General features: G+C 40.3%; 1 protein-coding gene across 2 annotated transcripts in view; it reads right to left on the reverse strand.

Moving 5' to 3' along the window:
* Window positions 1–26,480, reverse strand: part of LOC146684432 (V-set and transmembrane domain-containing protein 2-like protein) — a 47,265-nt gene extending 20,785 nt beyond the window's left edge. Inside the window, exon 1 of one of the 2 annotated variants that reach the window (XM_085443872.1) lies at window positions 26,137–26,480. In XM_085443872.1, the coding sequence (XP_085299998.1) occupies window positions 26,137–26,254 (118 nt within the window). In that variant the 5' untranslated portion in view covers window positions 26,255–26,480. Of the gene's footprint in view, window positions 1–18,923; window positions 19,035–26,136 lie in introns of those variants that run through there. The other variant, XM_085443873.1, reaches the window with a different exon arrangement.
* Window positions 26,481–26,747: the final 267 nt, after the last annotated feature.

Raw genomic sequence — 26,747 nt, forward strand, 5'->3', positions numbered from 1 at the left:
TGAATCTATAACAGTTCCCAATAGAAAACTGTGTGCACGAGGTGTGAAGATAAAGCCACGATTTCAACAATCCAACAAAACACTCAGTGCTCAGACTAACAAGCAGCCAAGAAACACCCTTTTTTTCTCTCCCATAACGTAAAGGATAGCTGTGTCTTTTATTTTGTTATGCATAGTGCTTTCTGCAGCATTGTAGGTATGGAAAGACTAAGTTTCAAAGAAGAAGGCAGAAAAACAACTGATGAAGTCAGAGGGAGGAGAAAAGGCGAAATGAAAGAAACAGGCCTGCAGAAATCACAACAGGGCGCATCCTTCTTTCTCTGCTTCTACAAAAGCTGCTTCTACCAGTCTATTCTCCTGGGCCAGGCAGTGGCAGCGAAGAGGAGACATAGCGGGAGAGAAACAGGAGAGATATCAGCACTCTATATCTAATCTCCCTACCCTCTCTAATGCACCCTCGAGTATCCTCTCCAGCACCAATATGGGCAAAAAGATAGAAGTCGACAGCTGCACGAGCTAAAATGCGGCACCCAAGGTTTACAGCAAAACGTACGCTATCCGTGTTGGGCCTGACTCGGAGAGATATGGGGGGGGGGGGGGGGCGTGTGTGGAGGAAGGATTCTCAAAAAGACCCCAAAAAGGCTTATCAATCATTTCAATCCTAAGGGCTTCTATTTCTGTAACAAAAATAGTCCACATCAACAAGACATTTACACAAATAAACACTTCATACTGTTTTTCTTCAAAACGACAGCAGGATTCTGCCAGCAGGATGAAATTAAGACATTTTTGCTTACAGTTTAGTTTGCAAATCTTTCAGAAATCTCTGAAGGAACGTGTCACTAGTAAACACATAATGCTTGTTTTTGCTTGCAGCAGTGTTTTTTTTAAAACCATGTCGATTTGCATTGCAAGTCCCACTGAAGAATTATTTCCCAAAGCTAAAAGTGAGATTTTGCCCATCTCCCACAGGTTGATTCCTACATTTGAAAATAAATGCGTTTTGAAAAAATCATTTTGAAAACCACAATTACAGCAGTACCAACAGTGCACAGTGGTATCAGCCTTTATTGGCCTCTACTGCCTCTGTGAAAACAAGCAAACACCTACAGTGACAAGTGTGTAGGAGGGACAGTGGCAGATGAGACATTTTCTAAATTATAGCATGTAACCAAACCTGGAAGAAATGCAGAACTGCTACTACATTTAGCTCTCTGTCACTTGATGAAATATTCGATTGATATGATTGGACTCATTTCTCCAAAAGTTAAGCCAATGATGATAATAAAACTTAATATTCCAACAAAAAAACAAAGTTAATAGGAAGAAGAGCTATGAAAGAAGCATTGCAAATGCATTTTCTTGGCATTTAGAGCAAATAAGTGTTTCATTAGCCATGGTAGTGGCTCTGTGAGGATGTACATCTACACAGAATATCAATAAAAATCAGGAAAAAAAAACATTTTACATAAATTTTATGCACTGATTTGGACTTCATTGACTGCAATACATATTTGATCCAAAAGCAAAATATGACTTACTACTTCCTGGAGACACTCTTGTTAGCAAGCACAGCAGTAAGACACCAGGTTTGGTCACATCTCACAGCTCGCATTTTGGCCCACTCATTTTTATAGAAACCCTCCTAATTGTTTAGGTTTCTTGGCTAGAGCTTTACAGCCCGAAGCTTCAGCTTTCTTCACAGATTTTCTATAGGACTGAAGTCTGGAGACTGACTCGGCCACTTCATGACCTTTAGCCACTTCTTTATTGCTCTGCAGTATGTTCTGGGCCACTGTCAAGCTGTAAAACCCATCCCATGGTGCTGTGAATTAGCAGAAAATGGCCCCAAACCATAACACTTCCACCTCCATGCTTGACTGTGGGGATGGTACACTTGGTCGAGTTGATGCCAAAAGAGCCAGATTTTGGCTTTATTTGACCATAGCACCCAAGTCTTCCCATTTAGTTTCTTGGAGATGAGTGCAACATGTTCCCTGACAAACTTAAGATGGGCCTGTACATGTGCCTTATTGAGCAGAGGAACTTCGTGGGTGCTGCAAGATTTTAACCCAATACGGTGTAGTGTGCCCCTAATGGTGTTCTTGGTGACCATGGCCCTAAATGCCTTCAGATCTTTAACAAACTTGCATGGAGCTCCAGACTGTGGGCAATTGATGGTTCTTTAATATTTCTTCAGTTTCCAAATAAGCCATCACCTTTTTACCAAGCATCTTGCTGACTGTCTTATACCCTATTCTAGCCATAAGCATGTCTACAGTCTTGTTGCAGTTGTCCTTTGACAGCTCTTTGGTGTTACCTACGGTGAAATGGACGAAAATGATTCAGTAATTGATTGACTAATTGTAATCTGTGTGTTACTTGGACACCTGATGGACATCATTAGTTGCCAAAATTCTGGCTGGGTCTAGGAGATCAAATATGTACTTCACTCAATTACATGTAAATCAATATATAACTTTTATGTAATGTGTTTTTCTAGATTTTTTGTTGATATTCTGTTAATTAAAATTAAACCACCAGTGTTCATTTCTTTGTAAGTTAGCAAATGTATAAATTTAGCAAATAATTATTTCCCCACTGTATATTAAAAGGATCCCAAGGACAATATGTACATTATTAGCTGCTACTTTTATCATGTTTACCATTTGAAATTAGCAATGTAGCACAGCAACATTTGTTCACTGGACACAAAATACGACAGAGGCTTAATGGCATTACTGAACAGTTCTGTAATGTGTTGTAGCTGCTGGAAAGCCAATATGCAGTGGCAATAAAACCAGTGTACACCAGAATAACTTCCTTCCACGTGTCATCGAAGTCAACTTTACTTCACTGGGAGACCAATTTAGTCATAGTAGGACTCTCCTTCACATATAAGCAAAGCCTAAGGCAAGGAGAGCATTTCAGCATAATGTAACATAAAGAAGTCCCTGTGATAATATCTCTATAATACCTTTGTGTTTTGCCACAGGTGGAACTGTATGAAATGTTTAGCTGCAGTTAAAATAGCATTTCATAAATAGACTTACAGTTTGAATCTATATTCAGTAAACTGCATTTGTTGAGTATGAAGTGGATGGTGTGTCACAGATGGACCTCTATGTCTTCCTCACACACGAAGAAGCTTTCTTTAATTGGACTGAAAGCGCACTATTGGTTATATGGAGCTGCTGCAAAGAGCCAAAAGTGCCTCCCATTATCTCCACTCTGCTAAAAGCCAGAGCTGAGAAAGCCTTTGAGTCCACTGCTCGAAGCATACAGGCACCAACAGGGAGAAGGGGGGAGGTTGGAGGTGGGGTGTTGGTAGACAGGACAGCTGGAACTGAGCCTCAGTGTCTGGCAGGGAGTGGTGAAATTCCCTTCCACTCAATTCACACCTCCTTCTTCCCCTCCTTCCCTGCTTCCTTGTGCTTTTCCTCCTCACTCACCCTCTCCTCTCTGCAGGTTACTGTTGTGCGAGTAAGGCTCTCATGGGGCAAGCTGACAGCACGGATAAATAAGTGAACAGGCTTATTGGATGTGCACACACACACCTTTCCAAACTGAGAGGTACACTCTTACACTAGCTTTCCAACACTCATTAAGTGAAAGCAGATAATCCTGCGGACATATAACATAAAATGAGCTTTGTGAAAGGACGCAAATAGTCAAAGGAGGTTTGATTTAACAAACACACACAGTTTCTCTCTCTCTCTCTCAGACACACACAAACACACATCAGCAGATGTATAGCCAGTCACAGGAGGTTTACCAACAGCCAGGGCTCCCTTCCTTTTCCTCTTTGCCTCTATTAAGGCTGACATTGATGAATGACAGAGATTACAGGACAGACTGCAGCGTAGCTTCATCAGAGAATGAATGTAATCAAACACAGAGAGTATCGGGGGAACTTTACACCCTGCAAGATGGAGGCGGGAGAGGTAACAAAACAGACAATTGTGAATGTGCTCGAGGAAGAAGGGGTTTACTTTGTTATATTTTTAAAAAACAACGTTCATTCAAAGATGCATGTTCATCACCTAACTGGACTGGAAGTTTAAAGAGTGGCACAAAGTTGTTCCAGATTTTACGTGTTTTATTACATCAGGGCAACGTGATTTTGGAATTCACAACTAAAATAAGGTAAAGTCTATCCCGAAATGAGAAACTGAAGCTTTCATGAGTCTGCGCTGCTTGACAACTGCTTCTCTTCAACAGAGAGTTTTCTGTCACAACCAGCAGTTTTGATAACAATGAATCAAATGTGATTGCTCTTACACTGCCTTGAATAATGTGCTGATTAGCTACTCCCACACTCAGTGTGAAGTCGATGAAAATCAAGCGACCGAAGGACAGACAGACGGATAGATAGACAGATAGATGCTGTTTTGGTTCAGGGTGCCTCTCACGCTCTACAAGTCACCGACCCTGGATCCAGTAAAAACAGCCCCAGATCATCACACTTGCTCCTCCATGTTTGACAGTTAATGCCACACACTGTGGAACCATCCTTCTGCTTACACGACGACTTACAAGGATCATGCGTGATGAACGAAAGATTTCAAATTTTGATTCATCAGTCAGTAATAACTTCTTCCAATTTTCAGTATTCCAATGGCGGTGTTTCATGGCCCAGGCAAGACTCTTTGTCTTATTCTGATGTCTGCAGCTCGAAGTCTTCTCTTCACAGTTCAAACTGAGACTTGCTTACTACGACCACTATTAAGCTGTGCTTGAAGCTGTTGTCCTGTGAGCTGCCTATCACGCAAGCTGTTTACTCTCAGAAACCTGTCCTCTGATTCAGTTGTGGCTTTGAGAGACCTCTTCCCTTGCCTGAGTGAATTTTGATGGTGAAGGAAACTGTACTCACTGACACCTTGACTATATATATATATATGATATATATATATATATATATATATATATATATATATATATATCATATATATATATATATATATATATATATATATATATATATGATATATATATATATATGAGATATATATATATATGAGATATATATATATATATATATATATACATACACATATATATATATATATATATATATATATATATATATATATATATATGATATATATATATATATATATATATATGATTTTTTTCCACCCCTCATGGTGTCAAACTGCATTATTAAGAATATTCAATGCTCATAATTACAACATCACTTCTGTCTCTCCACACCGCTATCCAACGATAGCAGAGGAACCACGCAGTGATACTTTTGTTTGTCTATAAACAAAAGAGGCTTTAACAACTGAGGTAAAACATAATGCGCGGATTAGCATGTTGACTATTCCAATAAACAGAGATTAGAATGAATGATTTCCAAACAACTCCGAAATGACATCAAGGGAAGACAACAAATTGGGTGGGATTTGTCTGGATCAACACAATGACATGAAACTGCTGTTTTCGGACTTCATTTAAATGGATGTCTCAGCTAAAAAAAAAAATCTGCAATGTCAGAAAGTTCACTAAGATTACTGACCTACGCTGTGTAAAAATACTTCATGCATTGTTGAATCTGACAAAAGAAACTACAGCAGTGGATAAGGTTTTATTGTTTCGATAGAATGGAACAATATAAAAAAAAGGCTGCAGTCTGAAGCTGTCAACTTTAAGATAAAAGGCTGGAGGGAGATACTGCATTTCAGACTTATCTTGCTCAAACAAATTCTGATAGTGCTGAGATTAATTTACTTGCACTGCAGCTTTTACCCTTTTTTGGTATTTTAATGTCATAGGAACTTATTTTTCACTTAAAATAAAACCTCCCAACAATCTTATGTACACATAAAACTGAATCATCCCTCTAACAGATTTTTCTTTTCCTCTGTATCGCCACTAAGCTATATTTAGACCCTCTGGAATGTAGCGATAACACTGACCATTTTTGTTCTGTGGAAGAAACACCATAGACATAATGAGACCACAAGTCTGCAAAGAGTCTGTGGTTCTTTAACTTAAGCTCATTATGGTTGTCCAAACAGAAGCTAAGACTAATTTGGACTCATACTGAGTTATACAGTCCTGCATCATGTGCTCATTATACGCTGGCTGCAAATCAGCATTTTGCTAAATGCCATCCTCATCCTTCTGTCCCGTCTTTGCTCTCTTTCTCCACACTATAGCATCCAGTAAACAAGAAACAAGAAATGCCATATGTGTTCTAAAGAGATGCAGAAGAAAAAAATTTTTTTTTTTATTTGAAGAAAATGTTTTATATGGGTTTTTTTCCCATGTGAGTTTGGTTATTAATATGTTAAAAACCCAATATCAGCCAGTTAAGATGTTTAAATCAAATGTGTTTAACAAAAGTATTGCATTAACTGCTTGGGAATTACACCCATTTTTATATAGACATTTTCAGAGGCTCAAAAGTTAACACTCAGTTGATTAACAAGTAGTTTCATGTGTTTTGCATCTGTACAGTTCATGGATCCAGTCTCACAAGCATGAGATGATAATTTACCGCCCCACAGTCTCATCTAAATATGGTTATTTTTGTATCCAAAAACACCCCCCAAAACAAAAAAACAAACAAATAAATAAATTCTATGGGATAAATTCAACAACATTCAAAAATGTGGACGCCTGAAACCAGCGGCTGACATCACGGTGACTATGCTCATATTTTATAAAGAGCCCAGGCTAAAACCTAACAGCGAGTGACATGACATCAACACTGTTGTTTCTCAGTGTTTTCTGGTGACCCTCAAAACCATTTCACACCACTTCCATAATGTGATGTCTATCATTCAGTCATAGATTTCTAAGTTTATGGGCTTATTGAATGCCCAAACATTTCACATTGTAAAAACTTAAAAGGAAACGTTGTGAGGCACTTTACAAATCTAGAAAAATGGCACTGCAACAATTATTTGACTGCTACCAAAACTGCCAGGTAAACAGGAGAAAACCCTATTTACTGTTCTACTTTGCAGAAAAATTGTGAGCTTATTCAAATGGATGGATCAGCTGCAGTTTTATTTACCATAGTGCTTTTGCCTGTCTGTACTCTGGTTTATTACACTTGGAAAATATCATATTTACACATCATTTGGGATTACGCTGTATGTGTATTTGTTCTTCAGCAAGACATTTTAGCAAAAGCTAAGGAAGCTGCTAGCTCCCAATGTTAGGCAGTCTCACAAAAAAATCAAGGTGATATACTGAAGAGGTTGGACAGAGGACAGACAGCGGCTGTGTGAATGCAATATGAGGATTGTTAGAGCCTGGCAGGCCTTCAATTTATTGCAGTGTCCTGATAGCAAAGCTGAACATAAATAATACTCCACTTCACTCCTATGTGAAACAGCTGAACTGTTGGGTCTCTGATTAACTATAAATACCAAGCAATACAGTTTGTTTAACAATCTTTTGTTAAAACCACATTTTTGAGACAAACAAGTTGCACGAACCAGAAATTTTCTAATAACTTTGCAGTCTCTCTGGTGGTAAAAGACCCTGAGGGCAAGAAGAAATGGCTAGATATAGCTGGGGTTGCCTCAAGACACAGCTTGGGCTCTGGAACCAATGTGAAGTTGCCCCTAGTGAGAGAAAACGGACAGGGGTGGGTATACTTGTGCCCATGGGGGTGTCTGTATGATGGGGTTTTCCTGTGGATGAGAGGTTTGCTTTCCTGCAGCTTTACGTCAGGGAATGTGTCCTGACTGTTCTTATGTGCAAAACGACAGGTCAGTGTACCCAAGAGTTCCTTGGTGCTTGAGGGTGGCCCTGTTAGGGACCACATTGTCCTGCTCGGGAACATCTATACACATGCTGGCAATGACAGTGTGACCTGGGGGGGTGTGACTGGGAGGAATTCGCTGCCTGATCTGAACCTGTGCAGTATTTTGTTGCTCCTGGCTTCGGGAAGACCCAGGACATGAAGAGATCTTGTCTGTCAGATGACTTGGGGAATACATTGCTGTCCCCCTGGATGAGCTGGAGGAGGTGACTGTGGAGAAGGAGGTCTGAGCATATGGACGGAAGGATGTGCAGTCTCACTTCAATGTTGCTCATTACATTAAAAAAAAACATAAAAGAGTGCCTCAGGATTCAAGACAGCAGCTCAAGAAGCTGAGGGTAGGAAATAGGTACTTGGCCTACTTTTTGAAAGTTCCCTAGAATTTTAAAGAAAATCACATTTGATTAATCAGAGGTGAAAAAACACACCGCCTGTGATAGGCGAGTGCCTGCCCTGCCTGCATCAGGACCGGATCTTTTCATCTTCTCTGCAGCTGCCACATCAGTGACACCTCCGCCACATTAACGTGCAGAAAGGGAGAAAAGGAAGAGAGAAAAAGTGGGGGTGAGACGAGTGTGAGACACAGCCAAAAAAGATTGAAAGAAAGACAAAAAAAAACCCAAAAGAGAGAGCATGACTTTGACACAGCAGATTAAAAAAGAATAACAGGCGTGAAAAGTGTCACATCTAATAGGGACACGACACATCAGGCCTCCTCCGAGACGCCGAGCTGTCACACAGGAACAACTCTCTCTAAAAACAGAACGAGCGGCGGCGTTGCGGTGCTAATCAGAGGCGACGTTGGGAATACAACTCCTCAGTTGTAATCTATTTGCAGCAGCGACACTGAGCTTCATTTGGAGCAGATTTCATTTGCAGTGTTTGTCTTCCTGAAACTACAATTTGGTTGAGCTAATGAGTTTGATGTATCGCACATCTCAGGACAAAAGCAAGACATCACAGCTTATCAGGGGCTCACTGTTACAGGCACAATAACGTTTAATCCAAAAAGTTGTGAATTAGTTATTTGATCAGCTCTTTATCCATGTTTGAAATACGGGAAGACGTTATAGTAATTTGGCCGTAGAACTTCCAATAAAAAATATGTTTCCGTTCTGTCCATTTAGGATCTTTGGAACTCAAGAATTAGTCATAATAGGCAGAAATGATATCTCCGCTGACTGTTAATTCTCTTATTAATATCATATCACATCTTTCATAATGAACAAAAGCTATTCTCACATACACTTCCTGGTTCAGTCTTTCTCTTCATTCTACATCAGCAAATTGATTTATACTAGGAAGCAGTTTCACTCTAACTTATAAAAGCAATGGATCCAGTTTCAACTTGAACAAAAGACTCAACTCAGTGTCCACTTTAGTCACTTGTTTTGATTCTTTGAGTTCTATTTCCCCATCCTCATAAGAAAACTGCTAAATATTCAATATTTGTGAACAAGATGTTCTAGATGCACATGTCTTTTTAAGGCAACATGGCAGAAAGACTGAAAGTGGACTTGAAACTGACAATGATAACAGAAGTCGCTGCTTGCATGCAAAAGACCCCCAGTTTGAGACTGGAAGGGGACGAATCCAGTCTCAGGTGATCACAGGCTACTGTATTCCTTGTGCCACTTGAAGCCTGAATGAATGGGAGGGTTATGTCAGAAAGGGTATATGGTGTAAAATGAAATCAAATATGTAGGTCCAAATGCATGGCAACTCCTTGGAAATATGGGAGAGGCGGAGAGTACAATTTAGAATAAGTTGCTTTTTCTTTAATTTTATTTCTTCACAGGTTTTCTCAATTTACTACAGGAGCATTTCTATATAATAAAGGTTCAGTTTCCCCATGATATCTCAGAGTGTTTAATATCAGATAATAGATACATTAACAGGTCATTAGGCAGTAGTTTTATTGGTACAGTCCTCTTAACAGCCAGTGGGATGTATGTGGCCTACAAGGTATGAAATGATTACAGTGCATTTCTTTATTACCAATTACAAAACCGCTAAAACATGCTATGCTAAAGCTATTTTAACACATGGCTAAACTGGGTTTTTTTCTACTTTTATATGAAGGCAAAACATTAGTCTACGTAGGCAATAACACTGAATAGACACGTCCCTGAAAATGCCAAATAAATCATCAATAAAAACGACAACAATTACAACTGATAACAGCACAGCATCTCTGCCACTGTAGAGGCTGTGATAATGGTCAAAAGTATGAAGACCCACATTATAAAATACAAAAACTATTGTTTACACCTCAAAGTTGAATTTTCACAAAGCACAAAATACAAGAATTGGGTACATTGTAACTTCCGTTGTAATTTTGTACACTCTGCGTGGTCTCCCCTCTCATATTTAAAGAACAACCCTGTTTCTGAGTGTTTAGTTTGTGGGTCAAAAGTCTAAACGATCCAACAATCCAAACGATTGCCACAAACGGAGAAATCAGCGTTTAGCACGTTCACACCTTCTTGAACACATTTAGGCTATTTTATGAGTCACATAAGCTGAACTATCAGTGCAACACAGAAAAAAGGTCCATTGTTTATAGAAACTGTGCTAATTAAAGCTTGTTAAATCAATTATATATTACACATTGCACTTGTGATTTACTAAATGTTCTGGCACAAACAGATTGTCTACACATTGGGAAATAAAGGATACATTTATATAATATAAATTAATTTATATATTATTGCATTTATTTTATATTATAAACTTTGATATTACATTTAGATATTATAAACCAAAGCGTTGTAAAATAATATACGACATTTCTGTCTGCTAGAGGCCAAATCAGGTTTTCTGGCCACTGTGATGTTGGTGCCATTTACTTTAAAGCATGCACACCCACACCATTTTTAAATCCTGAAGACATTTACCCAGAAATGTACTGGAACAAAGAATAAAATGGCCACAGAACTGCACTGAAAGAATTCTAACAGAGGAAACAGGGACATTTCCAAATGTACTGCTAAGAACCATCATCTCTAGCCAAAGCATCCCTCCAGTCAAAAGGTGATCTGATATGCAACATAGTCTCATCACTAATCCCTTGTCTGCAGTTTGAGCTTCAGCAGCGAGCAGTTTCATGCCTAAAGCATCCCTCTAGTAGCAATTCAGCTGGATATGCAGCATGCTCTCATCATGCTAGCGTGTCATGTTTAGGGCAATGTAGCTCCAGTATTGAGCAGCATCCTCTCTAGCCAAACTGTTCATTTCTAAGCTGCACAGCCAGATGCTGACAGAAATCCACCCAGGGGACGGTTAAGCACAGCTCTGAGTGGCCTCATCCACAGCCTTTGTGTTGTGGCAGAATATTCTCAGCATGTCTCGGCTGGAAAACACTCAAAATTCTTTCACTGTTGAGGTGCTTTGCCCCTTGTTCTAGTAGATGCCTGTTGACTTTATTTTCATATAGTGCTGGCTTTCTTGCTGAGACTCTTAGGAGAATAGGAGTTTGCTTAATTTAGCAAAAACATTAGGAGCAGGAGAAAACAGCTTGGCTATTAAATAAACAAACAAAGGTTTAAACAAGCTCCTCATAAGCTAATAATTTTTTTTTCTTGATTTTTGCTAGTTGGAGAGAGCCCATTTCTCTTGTTAGGTGACCTGGACTAACCATAATCTGCTTCCACTAATTATAGTTCTGTTCATCTTACTCTCATCAAGAAGGCTGAATCGTTCTATACAGAGTTTCAATACATAAAGTGCTTTGGTATATACACATATATTAAAGATAAAAACACGAACATGCATTAGAGTTTGCCAGGAAAGTTAACAATTCACACTTCAGTGACCAAATAACAACTTCTCCTTTATTCTTCTTAGCAAAGACTAGTGATGCTTAATGCTGAAATAATTAGCAGTTCAACTCAGTTCAGCTAATTTCTTTACAAAGCACTAACGTTCAGTGACAAATACTAAATTTATTGCATTACTCTTTCATATCACTTAAAATCATAAATTAAATTCATTTGGATTTGGAGAAACGGTCAGACAAAAGACTTAATTTAAGGCTAGGATAATAGGTATTATATTAAATAGCATGAACTGATTACTTGTTAATTAATTAAACAGAAACATTTTAACTGTAACTCTAACAGGCTGGTCCAGAGCTGTTATTTGCCATGCAACCAGCCATTACAAACCACACTGAGAAAATACATTTTCTCTTATGCACTTCTTCCACACCAAGCTGAGTGAAATGCTATTAGTGTGTTTGTGTACATGTGCTTTTTCACATCTCATTCTACACTGCCCACAGGTATCAAGCTGTCCAACTCAGCAGCCCTTTGTAAATACCATGCAGGGCCTTGGACATGGCCAAGAGCTTATTAGTTGGACATGAAAGACAGAATTTGTGAATCACTGGCAGTCGGCTAAAGGAGGGAAAGAGCATGATTGGATTCAACAAGAGTGTCCCTGTCAGTGTGTGTGTGTGTGTGTGTGTAAACCCAGAACAATATTTTAAACAACTACGCACGTGCTCTGGTTAATTTAGCTCGAGTTTTGGTAATTGCAAACCCAACCACTGGCAGTAGATTCATTCACAGGCAGCAGTCCCACACAAATGTCCACACTTTGTCTGTGTCCGTATACATTCACACCTGCTGTGTAAGGGAGAGGCTCTCTACAGCAGTGTAATTAGGCCTGGTATCTGCAGAAACATTTTAATGGATAACCCTGCTTGAGAATGGCCAGGGGCAGCACACGTAATTGAGCATGGTGTGTATATGTGCTGGCTTGTGTGTGTGTGTGTGTAATTCACAAAGGGAGGGCTACAAAAAGGGCAATTCTTGCTGCTTGCTTTGTTTTGTTTCAGCTTTCTTGATTATGTGTGCAGTAGCACCTAATGAATGTGGATTTCAAAGCACTGTGTCTTTGCGATCACACAGATACTCAAGGATCTGAGAAGAGATCTGGTGGGGGAAGCCAGTGATGCTTTCATTGTTTTTTCTCTCAACTGAGTGGGGGTAGGAGGTCGGGGCGAGTGTTACTAGATTTGATATGCGGGAGTTGACCTCTGAAATTAAAGGTATGCTCTCTTCCTTTTCATTTGTTTATTTGTGGCTACCTAAAAACTCATTCAGAGGTGTAACCAGGAAGTGCGCTGAGTAGCAAGACTTGAGGAACTTTAGTTGATGTCATTGAGCTGTCTGGTTTACACAGCTACAGTCTATAAGGACGTTTTTTACGGGACTCCGTGAAAATTGCATCCCATCATTTGGTAGCTTCCAGAACCACCTTTACCAGCAATAACTAGAAGAAACAGTAACAGTTATGACTTCATCAGTTTCTTATATCACTGTTGAGGAATTTTGGTACACTCTTATTTACAGCGCTGCTTCAGTTCATTATTTTTGGGCATTTGTTAGTGCACAGCTCTATTAAGTTCCTGCTACAACATTTCACTCAAGTTGAGATCTGGACTTTGACTGGGCCATTGCAGCACCTTGATTCTTGACTTTTTTTCTTTTTATTCCCAGCCATTCTGTCGTAAATTTTCCAGTGTGACTGGGATTTTTGTCATGTTGCATGACCCAATTTTTGCCAAGCTTTAGCTGTCGGACAGATGGTCTGGCATTTGATTCTAGAATACTTTGGATTTTGCCAAACATGGCTCTGTGCTTTATAGCCAAACATCTACACTTTGGTCTCGTCTGTTGGGACATTGTTCCAGAAGTCTTGCGGTTTGTTCAGATGCAACTGTGCAAACCTAATCTATGCTTTCATGTTCTTTTCACTGAGAAGAGGGTTTCTCCTGGCAACCCTTCCAAAACAGCCACAGTCTTTAGTCTGTTTCAGTCTTTAGTTCAGTTCTTTAATTGAATTTGAACTTGCTAACTTTGGTCTGTAGAGTCTGAGATGACTAGGAAGCTGCTGAGTAGTAAGACCTGGAATCGCAGAACTGCAAAGATTCCTGTGAAAACCAACTAATTTCTGATTATTAGCCAATGGACAAACTTTCACTAGCAACTTTTGGGTAGTAGTTACTTTCACAGAAGCTACAGGACGCTTATATCAAGAGCAACATACAGTATTTAAATCCAGCAATGATTTTAATTTTATCAAGCAGAAGCATTTGGTGACTTCTTCATCGTGCAATTTTCCAATTTCCCAAATTACCTCTGACACCTCAGCAGGGCAGGGCAAAGCTCATTGTTGGGCCTGAAAGGGTTTCATATTAAAGGCAATGCTGACTGAATAATGTAACCTTTCCATGCCGCTATTGAAACAGTGATTCAGAAAATCATCAGAATGTACTGTAAATGCTTGGTTTGATATCAGCCACATGAAAGAAGCAAACACATTAAAGCAATCTTCAAAGTCAGCTCCCCCCATATGATTGAAGTCATGGGAAGCTGCCTGCTGATTATGTCATGGGTTGATTTCAAAGGACTGACACGGGGCCCCATAACATCACAGCATATAGAACAGCAGGAGTCACTGTACTTTCTTGAGAGCCTCAAGTCCTTAAGAGGCAGTTGCCATGGTGAGGAATGGGTGTGTGAAACAATCAAAGTAACTTGCATTTGAGAAGTAGGAGCTAATGAAGCTCACATGCTGAAGGATAACTGCAGCCTGCATAAGCAAGGAGACCAAAGCTGACTGCTGCTGACAGGTTTTATCAGCTACACCAGGTGTTTTTACATATCCAGCTGATTGGTTTTCTAAAAGAGACTCCTCCAAAAAAGCCAACTTAAATAGGAATTTAATATGGATGTGATACTTCCCCTTACAAAGATCTGTGGCATGTGACTGAAAGGTCTGTAAAATTCACAAAGACTGGACTTTTATGTGAGCTCCTCAGGACTGTAGGATAATAAATCCCATGACACAGCATATTGATGCATCTTAGTTGAATTATTCATCAAAAGATTATTTACATGAAGTAGTTTTGTTATTGCAGAAGTCAGACAGGTTGTCAATGTGACTGACATTGTGCTTCTTGTTGTAGCAGCCAAAACTACAGAGTTAGAATATGTATCTACCGCACATACCTGCTGCAACTGAGGACATCACGAGCAGCCTTTTCTGGCCTTCAGCAGAGCAGCTCATGTAATGAATATTACATGGTAGCTCAATGGACTTGGATGATTGTTTTCATAAGTCTAAACCGTAGCGCTAAATGATGAGTTCACTGCAAATGAGTGACGCGACAGCCTTGCAACCACACCCAAAGGTGGTGTGGTTGATTCATTCCAAGCTCAACAAAAATGAAAACCCAGCTTTTCATTTTATTTATTCCTTCACAATTATTTTCTTTTCTTCTTTGCACATAAAGCTTTGTGTGATGCCACAGTGCCATACAGCACCAGGATTTCATTCTTTCTTTTTCGGTGCATAATGTACAGCTTGGCCTAAAAGACTAAAATCAGTTCAGTTTTCCGTAAATGAGTCATAAGGAATCAACATTGAGCTAACTTGTAATACAGCTGCCTACTCTGGGAAAAAAAGCAGCAGAAATCAGAGGGACTCTTCAGAGAACAATGGTACTTCACTAAATTATGTGGCACCCCGCTGAAGGCTGAGGAGCTCTTTCAGGCTGCAAATGACTGATCCTGGACCATGGATACATAACGTTCCCCTCTTCGCCTGCCTCCTTCCTCCTCCTCCTCTTCCTGCTTCAGTGAGACTGCCAACAGATGAATCCTGCCAAGTGCCTCCCCAGGAGAAGTGTGTGTGTGTGTTTGTGTGTCACTCTCTCTGAGTCTGAGAGTCTTTGTTTATGTGTGTATGTCTCTACTTTGATGGCAACGTTGGCAGTAATGTGTCTAATGGAAGATAAGCAACACTCTCTCAGACAAGACTTCACAGCCTAGCACTTCGCTCAACATCATCATGCTGAGAGGGAATAGAGGGAATACTCTATCCCCCCCTCTCCATCACTTGGCACGTATACACACACACACACAATTCAGTAGTGTACATCCATGCAAAGCGCACACACTGAGACACAGAACACAGAGGGTTTGGATCATCTCTGTCAAAGCTGGCTTTATCATTTCTCACACAGTGTCCACAGGGCTTCGCACGCCTGCACGCGCAGCACACATCCACGGGTCAGATGATGAGTTCCCAGAGATGAGTTTCTGTTATAGAGGGACACCTCAGAGAAAGTGTAGTTTTGGTAGCTGTCTGCAATCATTTCCCCTCCCAAAGTGTCCACCCCCACCTCCACCCACGCACACACAAAACCATAAAGTCTTTGTAAGTGAGCGCGGCAGAAGGTACTTGCACAGAAAGACAGAGTGAGAGTCCTTGACTGCCGGGTGACCCCCGCAGCTTGTTTGTGCCGATTTTGAAGAGAGTTCCGATCGAGGGAGAGGAGAGGTCTCGTAGTGTAGTACACACAACACGGCGAGCAGTGACAGCCGAGGAAAGGGAGGAAGAGGTGATGGAGGACACAGAAGGTCTAAGACCACATTGTCTAGCAACGAGCAAAACACCTGAACCGGTGCCATGCTTCCATACAGGTTAGCCACGTTTATCGTCTTCAGTGACTCCGTGTTGTTTTGTCAAATAATATCTTTTCTGGTCGCAGAACAACTATAAAATAGCAGGAGTGACATTTAAATGTTCTGGCCATTTTCTTTTTTTTTTTTTTTTTAACTGGTCATTTTTTCTTAAAATCCATTATTTATTTAATTCACTTTCTACATGAATATAAAACAAACTGGGTGGAGCCACAGAACAGCAGCTTCACTTCAAAACCTGCAGGGTTAACCTTGTGCTTATTCACATCAGTCCAAGTACAGTAATGGCCTATTACAGTGGCAAGACTGCATAAGCCAGACTGTCCCTATAGTCAGTCATTGTGTTATAATTTCATTAACTGCAATTTTGTTAGAGTTAATTGACTAAACTGATAAAATCCTTAAAGAGCAACTCACTGAAAAATGTATTCAAAAACACTATGAGCATTTAATTTTCACCACACAAAGACCGCCTGCGGTGCTCATGCACCTGTTACTGTCAGGAAATAAGTGACAATGTCTGTGACTAATCATATGAGTTTCTAAGACACTGTTAAATAATTACAATACTATCACAGCCCACCTCTGTTCGCCATACATTGGCTCTGTTTTAAAAGGCTACCCAGATAAATTGTGGCTGGCTACTCAGGTTAAGAGAGTGCTCTGGCCAGTCATCCTGGTCGCTTCACACGCCACCGCAATATCCTCACAGAATCATTTCCATTTATGCTTGCTGTTAAGGCCACTGCAGTATTCTCCTGAAGAACAGGCGTCACCACTAAGACAATACACTCACATCAACTCTGATAAAGGAAGGGTCAAAACTGGAAGCAATGACATTGCAGTGTTTTTTCCAAAGAGGTTCTAGTTTTCAGACTGCTCCAACACATCCCTCTGTATATCTGTGTCGCTATCAGCGTTGCTGTGAAACGACAGTGAATGCCACCGGATGTGACATCATTTTTGGCGCATGCCACTGTGCGACAGGGAGTAATCGGTGAGCATAAAAGCACTCTTTACCCCATTGACTTGCACTGCCGCTGGTGGCTGTAACTTTTGTTTGGCTCTGTTTCTCTTAGCAAGCAACCTGTAGTAGGTGGAGAACTGGTTCATGTGTCACTATCAGTGTTGGGTAAGTTACTTTAAATTAGTAACTTAGTTACATTACTAGTTACTTCTATCAAAAGTAACTCAGTTACTTCAAGTTACTCGTTACTTTCAGAGTAACTAGTTACTAGGGAAAGTAACTTTTGTTTTACTCAGAATTCTCTTGTTAATGTGTTGCTTCCGTAACTGGATATCCAGCAAGATTGCCATTCTTCTAGCTTGCTTACGTGCCACAAGTGCACTGTGCCACCTACCAATAGAAAGGAAAAAATAATGTGCACATTTCCACGAGAGAAATCCCACGCCTGATTCTATCCTAGCCTGCTTTTTACATCCAACACAAAAACTGCAGTCGTGGTGCTTTCGATTGTACTCAGAACTCGGAAATTCTGCCTTCTGAATAGGAAGATGTAGGCAACACCAGACTGCAGATGAGCTGCATACAGGGCTGGACTGGGACAAAAAATTCGTCCCGGGCATTTTGACTAGAGACCGGCCCACCATTATAGGAAAAATCATAAAGCCTTTGAATGAAAATAAGCACTGTTGTGACAGTGATGTTCACTGTTTTGATGGTATATATGTATCAATCTATCAATTGTTTGTTGCAAGACTCAGATAATTATTTTTTTAAAAGTGACATTTTAAATGAGAATAAGAAAGTATTTCTTTGTGCCCCCCTTTCCCTTTTAATGCCCTACATGCCCCCCTGGCAACACTTTGCTAGACCCGCCCCTGCACAGTTACCAGCTGTCAGCTACTTAGAAAAGGATCCTGGTGTTATTTGTCTCTCAGAAACAGTTCATAACTTCCCTTCAACTCATTCATGTCATCTAAAAGGTAAACCTGTTTCTCCATCACCTGTTCAGCTCTGATGATCCAGTAAGGACATCTCCTGGTTTCATCTTCATGTTTCCCTCTCATCACAAAACCAAACCATATCATGACCAGCAGCTTTACAGCTGTGGCTCCAGCCAACATCAGCTGATACTAGAAACTAATATTAAATAACTTCTAACAACAGCTGATCAAGCTTAAAGGTGCTGCTGTTGTTTAGCGCGACATCCGCTGGTTTCCTCTTTCTGGCGCAAAGTGGGCGATAAACAAACAAGAGAGAAAAGCCGATCAGCTGATCATTGATCAGTTTCATGATTGAAGTAGAAACAGGAGAGAGATGGTGAGAGGATGAGAGAAGAAGAGGCAACTGTGCAGCAAAGACACAGAGTAACTCCAGCTTTGTGTCTTTTTCATTGTAGCTGAAACATAAACTGTGTTCCTTTTCACCTCAATACGAAACGCGTGATATTTTCTTTGAATACGAGACGATTCCGTTTTTTACTGGACGGTTGGCAACTCTAATAATTAACCTTATGAACAAAATAAAGTTCAACATCAGTAACATAGCACCCACCCAGCTGTATAGAAACTCCGTCATGCTAGCTAGCACGCAGTACGAAAAAGTCAGCATAACGAAAATAAACTCCACCTAAACTTGGTTCATATCTGACCCAGATGGACTGCAGGTTATAACTTCTTACCTGAAGTTCAGTTCACCTGACACTCTCGGACCGGCGGCCGCTTCGGGTCTCTCCTCTTGCCTCCCTTTTCCTTCATCCACCTGCTGGCTTCCACCACTTGCTAATGTTATTGAATTTGTGGAAGCTCCGCGATAGCCACCACACGAAGTAACGAATAAGCCTACCTAAATCCCAGTAACGAGTAACGCGTTCCCGGTTTTGGCATAATAACTAGTTACCGTGCTCGTTACCACAATAATAACGTAGTTACTGTAACGCGTTACTTAATAACGCGTTAGTCCCAACACTGGTCACTATGCACACCAAGGCTACAAAGAACAGGGACTACTTTTACCAGCTGCAGATATCTGAGAGGCAGAAGCGTATGGATCTGTTCTGTTGTCTGTGATGGTTCTCAGTCATCCAGGTCATCGTAGTCTAAGGAGCTTGAAAAGAAAAGCGTCTCTTGAAGACGTTTCACCTCTCATCTGAGAAGCTTCTTCACTTCTGAACTGAATTGAGCATAAATAAAATCTAAATCACCACACAGTCATCATGTAGCTATAACTTGACTATGCTTAGATAAACAGCTAAAGTAACAAAAATCGCATTAGTGTCCAAAACTATATTGAAGTAACGTTATTATGGATGGTCCCATCTAAGATTCTTTGCTGGCTTGGTTTAAGCTCAGGATACTTTAAGGAAAGCAATTTAAATCTGACTGTGAAACAAATCAAAAACTTGAGCAGTCGTGCTGTGCTGAGACTAACAATACCAAAGTAGCTACCCACCAAGTTGCTGATCATTACCAACCCAGACCCTCCAAAACACCACTTTCAGCTAGTCTTTAATTGTGTTAATTAAAGCAGCTCTCAAGGTTTTGAGAGTTTGTTTTCAGAAATGCTAAATATGTTCACTCTCAGCAGTGCCTAGGTGTTTATTTGCTTTTGGTAACTGAAGGAGCCTTTGGGTTAATTATGCCACCCCTAGGAAGAAGCATGACCCATCAAACTGATTACGTCTATGACTACAACTAAGAGATTTCACATTTTATTTTATTACTTCAAAATAATAAATAATAATCTAGAGTTTCCACTACTTTGTGGCAGTGCTTGAAATGAAACAGCTATCATGAAGACGTAGCTATCCGCGAATTGCGAAGAGCAGGAAGAACCAGCGCCTCTTAATGTGAAAATATCACAAATTACCATTCTGAGTACACTTTGCTCACGAAAAGATGTGCAGGCAAAGTCGGGAAGACATGAAAAAGATTGATTTTTAACTCCTGAGAAAACTAAGCTGTGTATTTTGCAGAGGGAAGGTGCAGCTACAGTGGTAAGTTCTCTTCTTTGTGTAGTTTATCCTAGGCTGCCCTCCGGCACTTGTCTCCTCAGTGAGGAGTATATACTAAGGTCAGGACCTAAATGCATTGGCTCTACCTACTGCTGAGTACCAACAAGCTTTAAAACTGTCAGCCTGTCCCTCTCCCTCACCCGTCCTTCCTGTTTGTTCTGACACAGGCCTTCTTTTTCTATTTTTGAATCACTTTCTGTGCAGCACATTCACTGACAGTAGCAGAGAGACAGAGAGAGTATACGCCTGAAGGAAATTCAGGCTACAAAACCTATAAGGAAGAAAAACAACAACCCAACACATATTGTCAAATTAGCCATCTTATTGACAGTCTAATCATTTGAGAGGCAGAATAAACAGAGGCTTGTATATGGTGGTGCATCAAAGGAATGCTGATAGTTTCATTTCCAAATAATTAGATTTTTAGTGATTAATTGTTGTCTATGAGAAAACTGAAATTTTCACAGTTTTTCAAAAGCTATTGTTTTTCCCCATCAACACTAACAAAAAACAACCATATCTTATTTATGATGGCACCAAAGAGAAAAATCCAGCAACCTCAAATACTTAGCATTTTTTAAATAAATAATTCAAACAAATGTTTATCAAACCTGCACTCAATTCATCTGTTAATTGCCAAATCAATCACATTGATCAACAATGTTGTAAACCCCCATATGCAGTGTTGGGTTGGGTGTACAGCGCACTACACCCTGTGTCCTGAATCCTATTTATTATCCTCTTTAACTCATAACACAAAACTTTAACAGATCTTTAAACTGTAGATCACAGTTTTTGTTGAATATTGTAAAAATGAAGATATGCCTTGCTCTTGAAGCCAATATTCACCTTCTATGTATTAACCCAGGAAACCATCTTTTCCCCGGTGTTAACAAAGCAGCCTGAGACATAAAAAAAAAAACCCAACATTGATGCAATCACCTCAAGTTTGTTGCTCTGTTAAGAGTGGTTATTTCTGTAAGATGACGTGCAGCTGTGTACAACTCATCCCCAATGTTGCCATTTCCTCATGGCAGTTAGTTATGGTGGCTACATTTTACCGATGTTCCTAATCCCAGCTACAAAGCTCTGGCTGATTGACTGGAAACAGGATTCAATGCGCTCAGCTACTGATCTATTCTCCACCCACTCAAAGGAAGGATATGGCTACTAATTCAGGGGATGATGTCGAGAATCACATTAAGTTTCCAAATGCTTTATCAATGCTTTCCCATTAAAGTACGTTATTATAATCATGGGGCTGGCTTAATAAGCCGTAAAATTTAGCACTAAACAGTAACACGTGCAGTGCATTTATTTTGCGTCTAAAGAATTTATCCTGTGTTCTCTTGGAAAGGCTAGTAAATGCATGGTCCACGGTCACGAGGCCAAAGTTGAAGTATGACTCACTAACAGACTGAGGAGCAGATGTGAAAACTGAAACACTGCGCTCATTTTCTTCATTACCTTTTATTTAACTGAATATTGTTACAAAATCTCACTGAGATGAAGCAGCTGTTTTGGTAATTATTCCCGAAAAAGCAAAGACGATGCATTGTTTACTCAGTGCTACTGGGATAGGTGCCCATATTAGCTGACCCAGTTCAGTCTTCTATATAAGTAACAGTAATTCAGTGCACCTGACTGGCTTTTTTTTTTTTTTTTTTTTTTTACGACAGCCATTCTTCTTTGTAGTCACTGCAGTGATGATGTATGGAGCCCCAGTATCATGTACTGAGTCACCACCATCACATGTGAACCGCGAGTGCGGCGATGAGCAGACATCGACATTTGGTGTGCGATTCCATAGAAGACAGGAGTAAACCCTGCAAGCTGCTGCGCAGTGTTTGCCAGTGATACTGTGTTGGCTGCTGTTAAATTTTTAATATTCTAACAGTATTGTGATGTCATTAATTGGTGCTCCAGTTTGCCTTCAGTGAAAGTCCCATCTGCACCTCCTATATTTATAATGCAACAAATCCTCAAAAAGGGCGTTTCAGTCGGTAAGAACAGTTGTAAAGGAGGTGTAACCATCACAGTCTGTGGCTGCATGTGTGCCAGATTGTTTGGGGTGGGGGGATATGCTCGTGCACCCATTTACTATATTCTTCTCAAATAACTGTCACTTTGTGGAGGGGCAGCCATGTCTGAAGCCTTTTAAGACAGTGCAGCAGCCACAAAACATGATGGAGCGTGATTCACTTGTTGAACAGAGAAAAATAGTTAATCCAATCTATTAATGGGAATGTGGTGCTGGTTTCTCTGGTGGCAAAGGTCAACTTTTGTGAAGATAAATGAATGGTGTTAAGTGAAGGCTCACAAACATCTATTCTTTAACATGATCTGTTTTACCTCGGAAAATGGTTTCATGCTGAATAAAAGGGGTTAAAGATGAGACATAGACAGCTCTGGTAATGTTATTCAAACTTGAGCTGTTTTCTTATTACTTTCTTTCTTTTCTTTTTTTTTTGTTTGACATTGTTATTTTCCCCCAATGGCTCATTTACCCTCACTGATTGGAAGCCAATTGATTGGTTGGAATAATGGCTTCACATCCTCCTAATTAGGAGTTAATTGAAAAGTATCAAAGACTAAAACAGCGTCTGGGCAGATGCAGACAGGAAATCCTTGCTCGATTTTCATAAAGTTCAAGGCTGTTTTTCTTTCGACACTTTTATTTGCTTCTCTTCGTTCCCACTCTTTTGTATACAGCTCATGCAGGAAAGGAAAAGCGAGGATGAATTATGACCCCCAGAGGCTCAGAAACCACAAATACGATCCAAATGGGAAAGAAAATGAAGGTCTCTTGATTTCCCTCAGTTGACCCTGTCGTGCCATTTGTTGAACATGACTCACGGTGGTGCAGCTCATGCTGTGAATACACCTCATAACTATGGATGTCATGGCAAAATTGTCTTCTGCAAATACAAAGGTGTTAACTGAGTAAAGGTGGGTTTATCCCCATCAAAATCGCTGAACCTTCATCGCTCCTACCCTCCTCACTCATTATGAAAAACAATCCATTTGAAAATCCTATTAGACTTAACTCCATACCACAGTATTATGCACCGTGCTTTACTAATTATTACATTGCAAGGCCATTTAGTATTTCAATTAGGAACTAGACTACATGAATCTGGTAATACACTTGGTTCTGCAGGAGTTTTAAATCTCTTGTTGCCCTCCTCTTTTCTCTCATTTTTACCCCCAGGATAAAACAAAAACAAGTGTATCTGCACACACTCATTTCCATAAAAATCCTGCACATCCACTGTCCTAAAATATGTCTTCCCACAAGCACGTTATTCAGCTTGAAGTAAGGAGTCAGAGTCCTTATTTTACAGATGCACCGTGACCTGTCATGAAATATTTTTCATGTTGGTCCATATGGAACAAAATGATAAATATTTTAAGCTGAAATGCTAGTGTTTCGCTAGGATGTGACTACAAAGGGGGTGAAGGATCTAATGAATGGTGTATATAATGAGAATCCAGCTCAGACTTTACACCAGGTTGGATGCTGCTAAATCATGTTGCCAGAGGGAGTCCCTGTGGTGACCACAGAGCATCCAATATATTTGGATCCCTGCAGGCACAACCTTAAGGCAGCCCCTTAACAAATATATAGTGAGATAGTGATGATCCCAGACAAACGTCTTAATGATATGTGGATACGGACAGCCTCATCCATCTGTAAACGTTAAACAAAAACATGTGACATGGTTAACTGTTGAGGGGTCAAAGGTTTTTCCTCCATAAATGAGCACCTGTTAACATGTGACTACGATCTATATATAAAACCACATTAAGGAGTTCAGCTCAGCTTGTTACAGAACCACATTCATCAAATTCAATTTAAAAAATTTTGAATTTGATGACTTTTAAAGGTACAGTATGTTGAACACGTTAATCTAGAAGGGGGTGCTGTTGCTTCAAAAAAAAAAAAAAAAAAAAAAGCAAAAAAAAAAGCATGCAGTGGCTGTTCCAGACCCAAAGAAGTGCAACTTTTATGTCTTAGCCCAACTTAGTTTCATCTCCACTGGACGTGGACATCTGCAACCAATGTTTATGTCTAGCAACAAATCATCCAACAGTAAACCTGCATGGTGATCTGCTGGTGGAGCTACACAAATTATTTTTGCTACTGGAAGTAAGCCTCCAGACCTCTGCACGGACTGATGCTGATGGCCGGGGTGTCAGTGAGGGGTGGCAAGTGCTGTAAGCAGAGTGTAAGGAGACATACCTGCAGCCATTAGTGCTAGGTTAAAAAAAATCTCTCCAGTGGCTCCTCACCAGAAGATACAGCATCTGCTGCTTTTCTACTTCATTCATCATTGATCTGCCCTCCAATATGATTGACAAGTAGCCAGAATTATTGACTCTGTAAAGGAAAAGAATGTGATCTCTGCTGCTTATTTCTTCTCATGTTGGACAGAAGAATTAGATTATGCTAGGTTCACAGCAGCATTATAAAATGGACCAGCACTAGCTAGTTAGTGTGCTTACAGACTGAAGCCTGGATTGGTTGCGCGCACGGACAGCTAGAGACCTGAAGGCTGAATAGTCATTCCTGTTATACTTCTTTGAAGTCCACTGCCTGAGCAAATGCGTATTTGGTGCACCGTGATGTGAATTCTCTGCAGACTAGTTCCTCGCACTTACTGTTTGGTGATGTTTATGCCACAGGGACCCAATTGGACCCTAGACACAGGAAGTATAAAATCCTTTTCACAATAAGTCTTTGATTGTTTTGGGTATTTTTACATTTAGTTGAAACTGGCACTTCCTTTTTAACATTTTAAACTAATAATCCTACATATTACACCTTTCAAATGTGAAATTTGTAGGAGTATTATAGATATTTAGGATTATTTTCTGTTTTTGTTTTTTTGTTTTGTCAAAAATATCAACATTTTCACAGCTCTGGTTTCAGCCACTTCTCCATTATTTTATATTTATGCCTTTGTTTGAGAGACCTTGCATCTCATTTTTGATGTAATCATGTTTTAAGGTGCATTTTTACATTACAAATGGCGTGCCTTAGAGTCTGAGTGCACATTTACCACTGAAAGAAAAGTGTACTTCTTCTTTTTTCGACCCAGACAAACACAACCCTGCCAAGCACATCTGCCAAGCTGGCAGCATGACACCTGTGGAGATTGGCAGGCTCAGCCAAAGTTGCCAGGACAAACTGGGGAGCTGTGGCATTCACTGTGTGTTTGACTTTATGACATAGCCGAGCGTAAACCCTGGAGGCCATTTAGGAAAGCTCCTGCTGAGAAAGAAGGGGGGCTGATCCAAGCCAGATCAAAGGTTCCTCAGTAAAGATTTTACTCGGATATGACAAGAGAATATTAACATCCACCTGTCAGCTGGCATCACCTCTCCTCTGGCGGGATGAATCACGCACTGATCAGGAGGCAGGAGGATGAGCAGAACTGGTGGAAAGCCGCAGCACTCAGAGAAAACAAAATCATGCCAGTCATGAGGGCTGGCTGGCTCGCCATGCATCACAAGATCACAACTCATTAAAATGGTGATCACATGAATCAGATTTCACTGGAAATGGTCTAAATTTAAATGATAAAGCTTGCTCTCTGACTGGTTGATGAACACTTTTTGTATTTCCAATTTTATGCATGAACGCAAAACAAAAACAACAACAACAAACAGAAGCACTTTTAGTGACCTAAACACACACACAAAGAAAACACACATTTGCACTAGTTGGCATCATCATCGGCACCAGCCTCAAGCCCATGCGATGCTCTTTTGTTTAATTCCACCTCTGCATATGAGCAGATGGCATCACCTGTGCCACCCTCTCCACAGCCTCCTTTTCCATGAAAGAAAAGAAGTCCGAAGCGGAGCTCACACCTACCGTTCCCAGAGATGTGGTTCTCTATCTCGCCGTGTCCAGCTTGCCTCGTGGAGACACTAAGTTGCATGTAGAGTCCCATGTAATGTAAACTCCCCAACAGCACCCTGAACGCTCCCATTTCGCTTATGTTTTGTCTCGCGCTCTTTTTCACATCGAGTGGAGTGCACGTCGAAAACAAAATTTTTCTTTTTTTTTTTTCTTTTGTTGTTGTTTAATCCGGAAGGCTTGTTCTGGCGACGAAGGGAGTGGGATACCTGCGAGAAATAACGAGGAAGTCGCCGCAGCCTCCTCCTGTGCCAGCTGACTGACTGACTGACTGAGTGAATGTGGCTCTGCTTCCGCTCACTCGGTCCTACATGCGGCGGAGGGAGACTTTTCCCCCATTAGAAAGTGCCGCGGCTTGCAGTGGGGAATATCAATTATGAGAGGAGTGATATTACAAGCACTCAGCAAACTTAATGACGCTGAATTTGTCATTAACGAATCCGCTTTTATGAAGCGGCGCGAGGCCACTAAAAGCTGAAAACCCTTATTAAGCTAGTATTCAAACTAATTAGTATTTTAGTATTATAATGTTTACGAGTTAATGTCGTCGCGGACGTGTTTTTTCA

The sequence above is a fragment of the Copadichromis virginalis genome, linkage group LG20 (genome assembly GCF_057382275.1).
Source record: "Copadichromis virginalis isolate Kocher_CV1m ecotype Utaka linkage group LG20, C_Virginalis_male_GT1.1, whole genome shotgun sequence".
In the NCBI taxonomy this organism is placed as follows: Eukaryota; Metazoa; Chordata; class Actinopteri; order Cichliformes; family Cichlidae; genus Copadichromis; species Copadichromis virginalis.